Below are 12,672 nucleotides of genomic sequence, written 5' to 3'. Positions count from 1 at the left end.
GAATTGCGTATAAATATTTAATGTATTTTGAGACAGTTTTCATGTTATCGCTGAGTTTCCTCTCCTGACGGGACAGCCTTCGTTTTTTCAGTTGTCCTGTGTGTAGTTTTGTTCTGCTTTACACAAGAGAGACGTGCAGATGGAAAAGACCTTCGTTTTACACCCGGAGAAATGGGACCCTAGAGGGTGTTGTGACTTCTTGAAGTCTCGTGAGATCAGGTGTCCTCACCCCTCAGATGCTCTTTCTAGAGCAGTTTGATAAACTGAGAGTAAGTTCTTTCTAATGTGTGGTTTTTCATCCCGTTTCTAGGGCGGTTCTGGTGCGATTGGAAGGATGTAGCCACCCAGTTGTCATGAAGGGCTTGTGTGCTGAATGTGGCCAAGACCTGACCCAGTAAGTGCCAGCAGACCTCTGTGTTTGTGACAGAGTGAACTGTGGGTGCCAGGAGATGAGTGTTCGGGGTGCCTGGCATGGGAGCTAAGGAGTCCAACTCCGAGAGCAGCTGGCAGGCGCTCCCATCCCTTCATCTGCCCATGCGAGGTCAGTCAGCTTCCTCAGGAGGTAGTCCTTTCTGGTTTTGTTTCTCGGAGTGCTGGAAACACGAAAGCACATCTGATGCTCACTCCCAGTATGGTAGGAAACAGCTGGTGGGTTGAGATTTGCGTTCTCATCCCAGCCGAGCAAACTGCGTGTCCCTTCCTGGTGGGACTGGCCCTCCCTGAAGGCGGCCTGTACCTTCCCAGCCCCAGGCCCCCGCCACACACCCGGGCTGCTGCATTTATGCGCGTGGAGCAGTGTGGGCCTCTAGGTTTCAGTGTGCCTGTCACATTTTGTTTTCGAAGAGAACTTTGTGAGTGTGACTGTTAACTTTTCACCAGTTTTCCTGTCTGTTTTCAGACAGTGGAGGACCTTTCAGCAGTTGTCAACAGAGTGAAAGTTTGCACTGAACTAGCAGCGTGCCTCAGCTAGAGCATCCGCTGAGACTTCCAGGCGCTGATCAGCTGAGGGCGCCCTCTCAGCCGCCCCTCTCCCTCCGCAGGTTACAGAGTAAGAACGGCAGGCAGCAGGTGCCGCTGTCCACGGCCACCGTGTCGATGGTGCACAGTGTCCCGGAGCTGATGGTGAGCTCCGAGGTGAGTGCGGCTCCCGAGCGCAGTGAGTGCACCTGCAGGCTCTCCCATGTGCGGAGTCACACTGCCCCAGGGACGGGTGGCCTGCCTGAGGGTGAAGGCTGTTCCCCAGGGGAGTCCACCCGCGGGAAGGTCCGCAGCTCCACTGCTTTGAGTCCGGAGCTATCAAGGAGCTGCAGCTGCAGCTGCATCCCGGGCTCGGAGGCCCCGGTGTGGGAGGGGCGTACCTCTGGATGCCACGGGAGCGCACTGTCAGGGGAGGGGCTTCGCTGGGACTCCTGCCCAGGAGCAGAGGCTGACCTCAAGCAGGGGGAAGCCAGGCCGAGCCGGAGGTGAGAGGTGTTGGGTCTGAGTGGCGCTGGCCGCATGGGCATGGGGTGGAGGGGACGGCCCAGTGCCGGTCCCCACGGGTGATCCCTGAGCGTTCACATGCTGGCACACGCACGTGCACAAGCGCTGATGAGAGGCCTGAAGAGGAGAAAGAGCTGCCTGAGGTCAGGCATCCCGGTGCCTGGGCCAGGTCTGGACGGTGAGTTGAGTGAGCGTCGCTGGGACCCGGCACCAGGCACATGCCCACCCCACGGGGCCCTGCAGAAACTCTCGTCTTAATTGTGAGGCAGTTTCAGAGCTGCACACTTTTGTGAGTGGGTAGGTAAATATCTTCTTCTCTGCGCTGTTAGGATTTTATTAGATTAGTGCTTTTAAATTATATTTACCTACCTCATTTTTCCTGGGAAAGACAAAATGCTAGATCGATGATTCTGGGTTTCCTGAGTTACTGGAATTTAAACAAATACAAATATGTAGGTGTGTGTTTGAAACAAAACTGGGAAGTTTGGGGATAAAAAGAAGAAAAAGCGTCCCCCCGTTGCTCCTGCTGTAACAGAATACCTGCTGGCCTTTCTGCATAACCCCTTCAGGAGCAGACGGTACACTCCCTCAGTCTGACCGGGCCAGGGCTGTTAACAGTGGTCAGTGAGGACCAGTCACGCTGAGAGATGATAAGATGCGCAGCCCCAAAGCGAGTGTCACCACCACCCTACCCTTTGGCTGATGCGAGGTGGGGCCAGGGCTCCTTCCCGGAGCAGAGCCCCACCTTGGCCTGTGGGTGACAGCCATGCTGCGCCGGCTCCGGACCCCGCGGGTCCCCTCCCAGGTGGCGCGGCTGGCCCGTTGTACCACTCACTTGCACTAAGCTGCTCCACGCATTCAGCTGAACCTGTGGACACAGTGCTTTCTTCTCACCCCTTCTCGTCACCGGTCCATGTAGTTCATTAAAGTCGAGCACACGTCAGAGGGGCCCCCCATCCCCCGGGTGTGTGGACGCTCAGGGGGGCTTGGCTGGCGGGTGCAGGGGTGGCGAGGGACTTCTCAGCTCCCTCTCGTGTTTCCTGAGAAGACTGAATTTTGCGTTGGCTCCAGACATACTTACTCTGCCATTGCTCTTCGTCCTTTCTACCTGCAGCAGGCCGAGAAGCTCGGACGGGAGGACCAGCAGCGGCTGCATCGCAACAGGAAACTGGTGCTCATGGTGGACTTGGACCAGACCCTGATCCACACAACAGAGCAGCACTGCCCACAGATGTCCAACAAAGTGAGCGGTCCTCGGGCGGCTCCGGGGCAGGGGGTCAGGACAGCTCAGTAGCGGGACCTTCACCTGAAAGAGCTTGGTCATTTTTGGCTCAGTAAGTGATCGGGTGATGAGACAGGCGCACAGACCACGTCCTCACGGGAAGTCGCTGCTCTCGGGGCGCAGGTCCGAGGTGGAGGACGCTGAGTGCCTGGTGAGCGGCAAATGGCTTCTTTTGGCTGGAATTCAGTCATCTTTTCACATCGTGGGCACCCGTTCTTTTGTGTAACGGCAGCTGTGGGCAGACATCTCCAGGTTGCCTCGGGCACCACAGCCGCTGCGCTGACACCGGGCCAAGCAGAGCTGCAGGGCTGTGTGTAGCCCTGCGCCTGCGCCCGGGCAGCCCCGCCGCCCCCTGCCCAGGGCTTATCCTGCTTTTGAAGTCGGGCATTTTAATTCATTTTATAAAACAGTTTGAGCGAATCACAACATGCCTGTTCTCGATTTTTGAGGTCTGGAATGTGTCCTCACGGCCACATGGACAGTCCTTGGCTGCTGGTGGTGGCTTGACTTTGCCTCTGCCCACACCCTGCCTGCTGGCCGGGTTCCTCTGCCAACTCAGGGACAACGTCCGTGACCCATGGCCACCCACCCGCCACAGTGCCTGAGTCTATGGGACACCTGTCAGTGACAGCTAGAAAGGCATATTTAATCTTTAACCTTGAAGATCCAAACTTGGGTTATTAAGGATATTTCTGCTGCAGCTTTTGGAGTTCTTAAGTACTGAGTACGGTGAAAGTTCACACAATTGAACTCCCAGAGGTTTTAACAGAACAGCCCCATCGTGAGGGGTGTGGGTAAGTCAGAGCCAGTAAAAAGGTAACTAGGCCTTGAGTTGTTTACTCTTCTTCTCTGATTGTTTATCACTACTGAGATAATTAATGATGAGCAAGACTAGGAGCGTCAAAATTGACCTTCCTAGAAGAGTGACTTACTTGCATGCTAATCGTGTGTAGACAGGCTGGGATTATTCATTTCATGGCTCCTCAAAATGGTTAAGAACGCTGGTTCAGCTTCCGAGTTGTGTCTGTGAGTGAGTGAAGCTGCATCTCATGTCTCGGAGTCAGACTGTTAGTGAGACTGTCACTGACCCCCTGACTGTCGGTAGGTCACTGGGGATCTGTTCCCAGCAACACAGCGGGACTCTCCTGCTGGACACATAGGACGTTTGGGGAAACAAAAACACGCATGGCCTCACTTAGGGTACTCGGTTTCAGCGCTGTCGGAGAAGGGTGGTCGGGACGTGTGACGCTGTGTCCGGGTACCAAGAGCCCTTGAGCAACGCCCGTGGCTCCTGGCCTGCAGATGGCTAGGGTGCCACAGCTGTCACAGGGAGCTGACTCCTGCAGGTAGTTGCCAGGGCTGCTCTGGGCGGTTCCGTGCTTGTCCCAGGTGTCCCCGGGGTGGTCCCTGCGGCAGAGGAGCCGAGCCGCTCATGGAGCGCGGGAAGGAGAGTGCGCCTGCCGCCCCGGCCCCGCCCTGACCCGGCCTCTCCTCTGCAGGGCATATTCCACTTCCAGCTGGGCCGGGGCGAGCCGATGCTGCACACCCGCCTGCGTCCACACTGCAAGGAGTTCCTGGAGAAGATCGCCCGGCTGTACGAGCTGCACGTCTTCACCTTCGGCAGCCGGCTGTACGCGCACACCATCGCGGGTGAGGCTGCTTGCTTGCCGCAGAGGTTCCTGAAATGGGAAGACCGAGAAGCGCTGCCAGGCTCGAGTCCAGCCTCTGGCTGGCTTGTGGGGGGCACCGTTGAGTCGATCGCGGCTGCCGGGGATGAGAGCGCCGCATCCTTGGTCACTGGGCGGGCGCCACCCACACTGCTGGGCTGCAGGCCACAGTCACTGGCCACTTTGGAAGTTGGTCAGGGCCACAGATATGTGGAAAAGTAGGAACTCTTAAGAGTCTTTAAAAATACATTTTTGTAACTGGTTTGGAAATGGCGCTGCAGCTACGTTGCCTGTGTTTGTCTGCAGGTAGCACTCCCGGTGTATACGAGGCCGTGTCCTCCTGGGAAGGGAGTGGTGTGGTGGTTGGGCCTGGGGCCTCGTGCTTCTGCACCGGCCATGCCTGTGCGTGTGTGCAGCAGTCCCTGGGCCGCCCTGGCTGGGGACAGCGGGCAGGTTGCTAGCTTCGCCCGCAGGGGCACAGCTAGGTCCAGCCCACAGGGGCCCGTCAGTGGACGTTGGGTACCTGCGTGATAGCGTGGTCACAGCTCCTTGGTGTTAGTTACAAGGAGGTTAAATTAAGTACTTTCAATTCAGACATCTTTACAGGTTGGTCTTGGTCTGTTGTTGTCTACAGGAAATAGGTTTTGAACCCCCTCTACTGTTTAGCGCCCTTGTAGGAAAGGTTCATCACAGACACGGGAGCGTCGTGTAACTAAATTCAGCTCATTGGCCCAGCATGTGGCTGCTGTGCAGCCCCCAGGCACATAACTGGAGACGGACACAGTCCTTCCGGGACTCCTCGTGCAGTGAGTGCAGCACCCGCGTGGACGTGGCACCGGGAGCCCCTCGGGTGCACCCTCAGCTTCCCCTTGTGGCCTTCCACCCAGAGCCTGTCCTCTCTAGGGGTCAGAGAGGCCCATGGGACCCCAGCAGCGGGTCCCTGGGGAGGCCTCTCCCGTGCGCGCCAGCTCAGCCCACCCGCCTCCCAGGGGAATTCCCGCAGTCCCGCATGGGTCCAACAAGGACGTCATAGGGAAACTGTGGGCAGTGTCCCAGGAGGGGGGTGCGGACACCCTCCGGCAGCACCTTGTGGTGGGGATGACATTGAGACTGACAGTGCTCGCTCATGGACAGGACCTGGGAAGAAGCTCATGGCTCACGGGGTCGGGGTGGGGGCTGCTGAGAGCGGTGGGCTCCGAGGGTTTGGGGACTGAGCGTGTCCACACATGACCAGGGCACCTTTAGCTGGAAGGAGTCAGCTGGTCACCTGTGTCAGTGTGATTATTCACAGGTGACAGCAAGAGGCCAGATGTTCATTCTGATGCCTGAGTGGCTTTTAACAGCGATGGTTTCTGCAGCTTTCTCTTTCCGTCAGCTTTTAATTGTGAAAGTCACTCCTTCCACAGAATGGCACCTTCACTGTAGCTAGGGTGGAAGTATGTCCATTGAGGCTTTGCTTGCTTTTCGTTGATTCATTGTAGAGACTTAATAATTCTGTTCATCAGCTTTCGGCTTAGCTGCTGAGAACCATCAGCGTCCATACAGGAGTGACAGCGTTCTTTCTGTGTTGGAAAGTAGTGTTACGTTTTTTCTGTAAGAGCGAGTTTTCTGTTAACGAGATACTGATGACTCAATGAAGGCAGGGATTGAGACACAGTGTCAGATTCACGGTGTCATCCGGCGTCAGGGATGAGGCGGGATCTGGGCGGCACAGGGAGGGTGGGCTGGAAGCCAGGCTGGAGAAGAGGGTGACTGGGGGGACAGGATGCACTTGGAGCTACGCAGGGCTTCCCTGTCTGGGTGAGAGGTCTGCAGCAGGCCCGGCTGTGGGTGGAGTCTGCAGGCGGGGTGCGAGGTTAGAGGTGCTGCCGCCCACTTTGTCCTGTGAACGATGAGGGCTCAGGAAGATTTTAGCCCCCAGTCGGGACCGCCACTTCTCCCATGTCTGGGCCCCTCTCCGGTGCCCCAAGCACCCCGTGTGCGGGTGTTGAGGGGCATGCCTGGGTGTATTGCCCCGGAGGCCCTGAGCTTCCTGGGCATGAAGCTCATGCTCCCGCCTTCCAGCCTAGCGAGACCCCAGGGGGTGTGAAATGCAGCCAGCGTTGGCTGCACGGGTGGCCTGACGTGTGTTAAACTAAGAGTGGAAGGCGGGGAGTGGCCGGCTGTCCCGCCTGAGCGAGGAGGGCGCTGGCGCCAGTCCTGCTGCGGCGCTTCCCGCGTTCGGAACGGCCTCGCCACGTGCACAGTGGGACCTCGTGCATCCCACACACATGACCTCGTCCTGCTCTCCTTTCGTAGGGTTCTTGGATCCTGAGAAGAAGCTTTTTTCTCACCGAATATTATCGAGGGACGAATGTATTGACCCGTTTTCTAAAACAGGGAATCTGAGGTATGTACCTGGTTGGTGTGTTCCTTGCTGGGGCGCCCGTGCCGTCCCCGCTGACTGCACTTGGAGCGTCAGACAGCGGTTCTGCCTTGATTCTCCTGGTTCCCACTGTTGGTTTTCCGGCACTTAGCATGCCGGCTGTCTTCTCCCCAGACCCTCCCATCCCTGCGTCTCTATGGATGTCCAGGCACTGGCGGTTCTGGGGAACTTGGGGCCGGAGCCCAGGGCGACAGGGGTGGGGAGAGGCCCCGAGAGCAGTGGAGTCGTAGCAGTTGGAAGGGGGCGAGTGGAGGTGGTGGGAGAGGGACACCCAGGGCTCCCCGCGGGCAAGGCGGTGGCTTTGCCGGGTCAGGAGTCTCGAGGGGTTGCTGGCAGGGGTGTTGGCTTTAGACTCTCGTGTGCTGTTGTCCCTCAGGACGTGATACAGTCCTGAGTCCGACAGTGCCTGCTCCCACTCCTCCCCTCCCTGTCCTGGCCTTTGCTTTCACCACAGGGATGGCCAGGCATTGACAAAGGGCTGTTTTATATTTTGAGAATTTTTTGCTTCCCCTGTACAAAGAATTTCCCCACTTCTACCCAGAAAAGTAGCCCGCCCCATTACACTACATCAGACACCACTTTTTGTGGGTGTTGTGGGGGGAGCAGGCTCCAGGGCCCTCGGGTGGTGCAGGTCTGGGCCGCTGGGTCTGCTCCCTGGGCTAGATTTGGTGTGGTTTTTACCTCCCGCATCTGGAGTTAAGTGTGCCGGGTACTTGAGCTGCCTTTTGTGTTTCACCTGCCACGACGAAAACAGACTCAGGAAATAACATTAACTTCGGACGCATGAACACTTTTTCTGGGCAGTCGCAGGCTTAATCGGCTGCTGGAGAACCTGAAGGGCGTCAGGCGCCCCTCCTGGGTTTGCTTTTCGACCCAGGAGGCAGGCACAGGGCTCGCACCCTCTGAAGTTTGGCTCTCGGCACCTCCCTCCGTGGGTCTCAGTCGTGGGCAGAAATCAAGTTAAAAGCCCACAGGGAGGTCCGCTTTTGTTAAGTGGCTTTTTGGACCCTCGCTCATATTTCTGCTCACCCCGTGCACCCTGACAGCTTCGGGGAGAACAGTAATCCCTTTCTGGACTCGATGTCAGGTAGGTGCCCTGCAGGGAACGGTTGGGTATTCCAGACAGCTGAGATTCGAGTAAGGGCTCGCCCTCCCCCTGTGACTGAGAGCTCTCCCCTGGCCGTGGGCTGGACACCTGTGTGTGTAGATGAAGTCGTGTTGGGGTGCGGCCAGCCCTACTGGTCCACACCAGCTTTCTGTGGACGAGGGCTCCCGAGGCCCCTGAACAACCCCGTCCCTCTGGCCCTTTAGAGGAAGTGTTCTGACTCCCGCTTTGAGGGATCTCAGAAGCGAAGAAGCCTGTCTTAGTGTTGCTTTCTGCGGAAACTTGGAGATTTTACACGCGAGCTGAATGAAGGCTCTCAGTGTATCTGTTTCTAGGGAATTTGCTCTCCGGTGGTTTCATATAAGAGACACTCTTAACTTCTGATTGAGGATTATTTTATAAACTGTGCTGGTAATTTTGATGGGTTCTTACTCCCAGAAATCTCTTCCCTTGTGGAGACTCAATGGTTTGCATCATTGATGACCGAGAAGACGTCTGGAAGTTTGCCCCCAACCTGATCACTGTGAAGAAGTACGTGTACTTCCAGGGCACGGGGGACGTCAACGCCCCGTCTGGGTCCCGGGAGCCTCAGGCCAGGAAGAGAGGTGGGCCACTCCGCCGGGGCGTCAGAGGATGAGTGTTTGCTCCTGTTTTTCTCCTCTCATCTCTGTCACGGCCACTGTAAATTCAGAATTCAGTTTGGTTTTATTTCTTTTTATTACTTTAGTTATACAGGTTGTTGGTTTATTTATTTACGCTGAAAAGCACGATATTATTTGGCTTCAGTTATTTTTTTCTGACAGTACTAACCTAAACGTTTTTTGAGTGAGTGAAGATTAAAGAATACAACTTAGTGCATCTGAATACTGCCTTTCATTCCCAGCTTTCCTTGAAGGACAAACGTGACTCTGGGAATCTGGCCGCTGCACTGTGTGCAGAGAGCACACTGGTGTGAGGCTCTGGCACGCGGGAGGCCGACGCCGTGCCCTGGCCCGGAGCCAGCGGGGAGGCGTGCAGCTGCGCCTGCCAGGCAAGCCTGAACCTAAAATCTGGAGAAAATTTAAAGTTTTGGTTTAAATGAAGTTTTTCTGATGATCTTTAGTTTTTAAATGAAATACTTCGAGGCATACGGTTATTGCTGCAGTCACTGAAATGACCCTGAGGTGCAGGCCAGGAGGGGTGGGACCCAAGAGCATCCCCACGGAGGATCAGGCTGGACAGCACGGCTTGTGGAGGCTGCCGTCCACAGGCCCGGCCTGACCGCGGCCTGGACACTAAGCATGCGGCATGTTTTGTGTCGTCGTGGAAACCAAAGCAGAGTGAGCGTGTGAGGTCCCCAGACCTGAGTGTTTTCTCTCCAGCTCCTCCCAGCAGAGGTTTGCCAACCCTGGGCCAGAGTGGGGTTCAAGCCCGCAGCCGTGGGAGGCAACCAGGTCTGCTTGAGCGGGAAGTCCCTGTTAGATGCTGAGTGACACACCTTTTTCTCTCGTGCACACGTGTAGTAAATCCTTCTTCTAAAAGGTGCCGACATCCCGGAACAGCCTCCATCCGTCAGGGACCCCGAGGAAGGAAGGCAGGTGTCTGGGGTTGAGCAGAGCAACGGCCTCGGGAAACCAGCGAGGGAGCTAAACGGAGGTGCTGCTCCACGGGGGGGCTGGCCCTGGCCTGGGCAAGAGGAGGACAGGGGCGCCCGGCCCGCCGCCCGCACCCCTGGGGCCGATGGCAGGGGGCCCCCATCATGTGTACAGCAGCGGGGGCGGACACAGCCCGAGAAGCGGCCCGTGTGGGGCCCCACAGGCCCCGACCTGGAGCTGGACGTCCCCAGTGACAGCGGGAGCAGCAGTGAGTCTGAAGGCCGGCCGTCCCCCGCCGCCTCTGACTGCGAGAGCGGGGAGAAGAGGGCCCGGAAGACCAAGGCCCCCCGGGACGCCGGCAAGGGCGGCCCACCCGGCGCAGCGGCGGACAGGCCTGCGGGTGCCAACCACTGCGGGGAGCCCACGCCCGGTGCCCACCTGGACGGCCAGGAGGAGGGCGAGCGGGACGGCCTCTGCGGGCTGGGCAGCGGCTGTGCTGACAGGAAGGAGGCCGAGACGGAGTCGCAGAACAGCGAGCAGTCAGGCATCACGGTGGGTGAGTCCCTGGACCAGAGCGTGGAGGAGGAGGAGGAGGAGGAGGAGGACGCCGACGACGATGACCACCTGGTGCACCTGGAGGAGATCCTGGCCCGTGTGCACTCTGACTACTACGCCAAGTACGACCGCTTCCTCCGCGGGGAGGCCCGGGAGCCCCCCGACATCCGGAAGATTGTGCCCGAGCTCAGGAGCAGGGTGCTGGCTGATGTCACCATCATCTTCAGTGGGCTGCACCCCACAGACTTCCCGGTGGAGAAGACGCGGGAGCACTACCACGCCACGGCGCTCGGTGCGCGCATCCTCACCCAGCTGGTGCTGGACCCCGACGCCCCCGACAGGGCCACCCACCTGATCGCGGCGCGGGCCGGTGAGTCGGGCCTTCCCTGGTGGGAGTGGGGTCCTGGTGCAGCCTCTCCCTGGGGACAGCCCCAGCTCTGACTCGGCGGCTGTCCCCGCGTGTGGCCCCGTGCCGCGTGTGAAATGAGCAGGTTGTACCTGGGTCGGGGTGGAGCTGGGGCCCCAGCGCGTCTGCCCAGCCGCTGTGTGTGGTCACACGTGTCGAGGTTGAACAGGGGAGGCGCAGATTGGTCAGGACCCATGTGCACCCCGGTTGAATATAGGTGGTGAGTGAGGGTTACGGCGGAGCTTCCCTCAGGTGCTCAGGCACTGCTGGTCTCAGCCGAGCGGACGGCCCCTCAGTGATTGGCGCACCGTGAAGGCATGCTCACGCCCTTTTCCTTTAAAGAAAGTCAGAAGAACCTCATTACTTCCTTGAAGCAGTTTGGTGTTTTCCAAACAAAGCCTGCTGCAGGCCGGCCTCTCTGGTCATTGCCCCTCCCTCATCTGCAGCCGCTGAGTCAGGGCTTCTGAACACCTGCCCCCAACAGAGCATGATCTGCAAGGTCCTCTGTGAACTCGCGGGTGGGACAGGCCCTCCCCGATGGTGGAGGAGACCTTCCCGGGACATCAGGTGCTGTTGTGTGTCTGCCCCGCCTGCATCCAGAGTGGTCTGTTACTGTTCTGGGAGATGGTGGGAGACGGCGGGCTCCAGGGGTGGAGAAATGAGGGGTCCCAGCAGAGGGGGACTAGGGTTGTGACCTTAAACGGCCAGCGGAGGAGCTGAGACTCCGTGTAGCAAGGAGAGGGGCTTGCAGCGGCTTCCTGATTGGGGCAGTGGAGCAGGACTTGGGGACGTGGTACTGTGTTCTCGGGAAGAGAGCGAGCTGCAGGCTCTGCAGTGGACACTGAGAGAGGTGGTACCAGCGGAGGCTTGAGACCCTTCCTGAGCCATCATGAAACGGTGTCCCTGCAAACCTGGCCTACCGCCCTGCTGTGAGGTCACCCCTCCGGGACCCCAGCCTGCGCACCTTGCCCTGACGGCAGCACTGCACTGACGGGTGTTTGCTTGCAGGCACGGAGAAGGTGCGCCAGGCCCAGGAGTGTGGGCAGCTGCACGTGGTCAACCCCGACTGGCTGTGGAGCTGCCTGGAGCGGTGGGACAAGGTGGAGGAGCAGCTGTTCCCGCTGAGGGATGACCACGGCAGGGCACAGAGGTGAGCACCGGCCCCCAGCCTCCCTGCCCAGGACTCCCAGCACGGCATTGCCACAGCCAGCCAGGCCGGCCCCTGGCCCCCAGGGTGCGGATGGGGAAAGACAGGCTTGGGGTGGAGGTCTGCTGCTCCTTCCTCCAGAGGCCGCTCATCTGTCCCCTGCCACCCTCGCCGCAGGTGCTGCAGGCTCCAAGCAGGTCATCTTGAAAAGCACCTCTGAGCATTGCTTCCTGGGGAAGGAACAAAATTGCCTTTTCTGAGACACAGTGTGGCTTTTAGCAACAAAGCTTAGTTTGTGTGTCTTTCCTTTGTGGCTAGGATGTGGTTGTAACAAGTCACAAAGCCTTTGTGGGGTCCGACGTGGAGGGAGGTGGTGAGCGGGACTGGGGTGGGGCAGAAGACCGGTTGGCAGGTCGTGAGTCCCCAGGGGCAGCCGGGGGTGGGGGTGCACCGTGCAGGCCTGTTTCTATTGAGGCAACTTTGATAGGGCTCCTGTCTGGGCAGAGTCAATTCCGTGCTTGGAGGGGAAGCACCAGAGACAGCAGGGTGGCCCCCATGCCCACCTCTCGGGGGGCCCAGGCTTACTTAGGAAGAACCGTGTCCTCACGTGCAGACGTGGAGGGAGGAACCGCGGGCAGGAGGGCTCAGCTCCCAGCCTGAGCAGAGGTTGCTGGGTCCCACGTCAGTGCCAGCCCCTCCTCATGGCCCTCGTTCTCATCCTGCAGGGAGGACGGCCCGGCAGCCTTTCCCGACAGGCAGGGTGTGCTTCCCACCACCCTGTTCCACCCGACGCCCGTCCATCCCAAGGCCCTGCCCGGCCCCGAGGCTCGGGTGTATGACGCCAGCACGGGCAGGCTCATTCGGAAGGGCGCTGCGGGCCCCGGGCCCCCCGGCTCCCTGCCCGTCCACGCAGAGCTCTCCTCCTTCAGGTACGTGGGCTCAGCCAGCAGGTAGCGCGCTGGGGCGCTGGTGGTCCGCGCATGAGGGTCGGGCTGGGGCATGCTCCTCACGCATGTCCACGTGGGGCCT

General features: G+C 58.9%; 1 protein-coding gene and 1 long non-coding RNA gene across 4 annotated transcripts in view; one reads left to right on the top strand and one right to left on the bottom strand.

Annotated features, from left to right (window-relative positions):
• Positions 1-12,672, top strand: part of CTDP1 (CTD phosphatase subunit 1) — a 30,881-nt gene that overhangs the window by 6,251 nt on the left and 11,958 nt on the right. For 2 of the 3 annotated variants that reach the window (XM_072952396.1, XM_072952394.1), the window contains exons 2-10: positions 311-394; positions 1,041-1,134; positions 2,597-2,725; positions 4,264-4,414; positions 6,730-6,820; positions 8,400-8,566; positions 9,483-10,460; positions 11,505-11,646; positions 12,369-12,572. In XM_072952396.1, the coding sequence (XP_072808497.1) occupies positions 311-394; positions 1,041-1,134; positions 2,597-2,725; positions 4,264-4,414; positions 6,730-6,820; positions 8,400-8,566; positions 9,483-10,460; positions 11,505-11,646; positions 12,369-12,572 (2,040 nt within the window). The remainder of the gene's footprint in view (positions 1-310; positions 395-1,040; positions 1,135-2,596; positions 2,726-4,263; positions 4,415-6,729; positions 6,821-8,399; positions 8,567-9,482; positions 10,461-11,504; positions 11,647-12,368; positions 12,573-12,672) is intronic. The other variant, XM_072952395.1, reaches the window with a different exon arrangement.
• On the bottom strand, positions 8,232-11,551 carry LOC140690528 (uncharacterized). The gene is made up of 3 exons (XR_012065838.1): positions 11,461-11,551; positions 9,439-10,830; positions 8,232-8,640 (listed from the first exon to the last, which is right to left on the bottom strand). It is a non-coding gene; the product is annotated as an uncharacterized lncRNA (long non-coding RNA).

Source organism: Vicugna pacos, chromosome 30, assembly GCF_048564905.1.
Source record: "Vicugna pacos chromosome 30, VicPac4, whole genome shotgun sequence".
Classification (NCBI taxonomy): Eukaryota; Metazoa; Chordata; class Mammalia; order Artiodactyla; family Camelidae; genus Vicugna; species Vicugna pacos.
The sequence above is the reverse complement of the archived record's forward strand: the minus strand, read 5'-3'. Positions and strand labels throughout refer to the sequence as shown.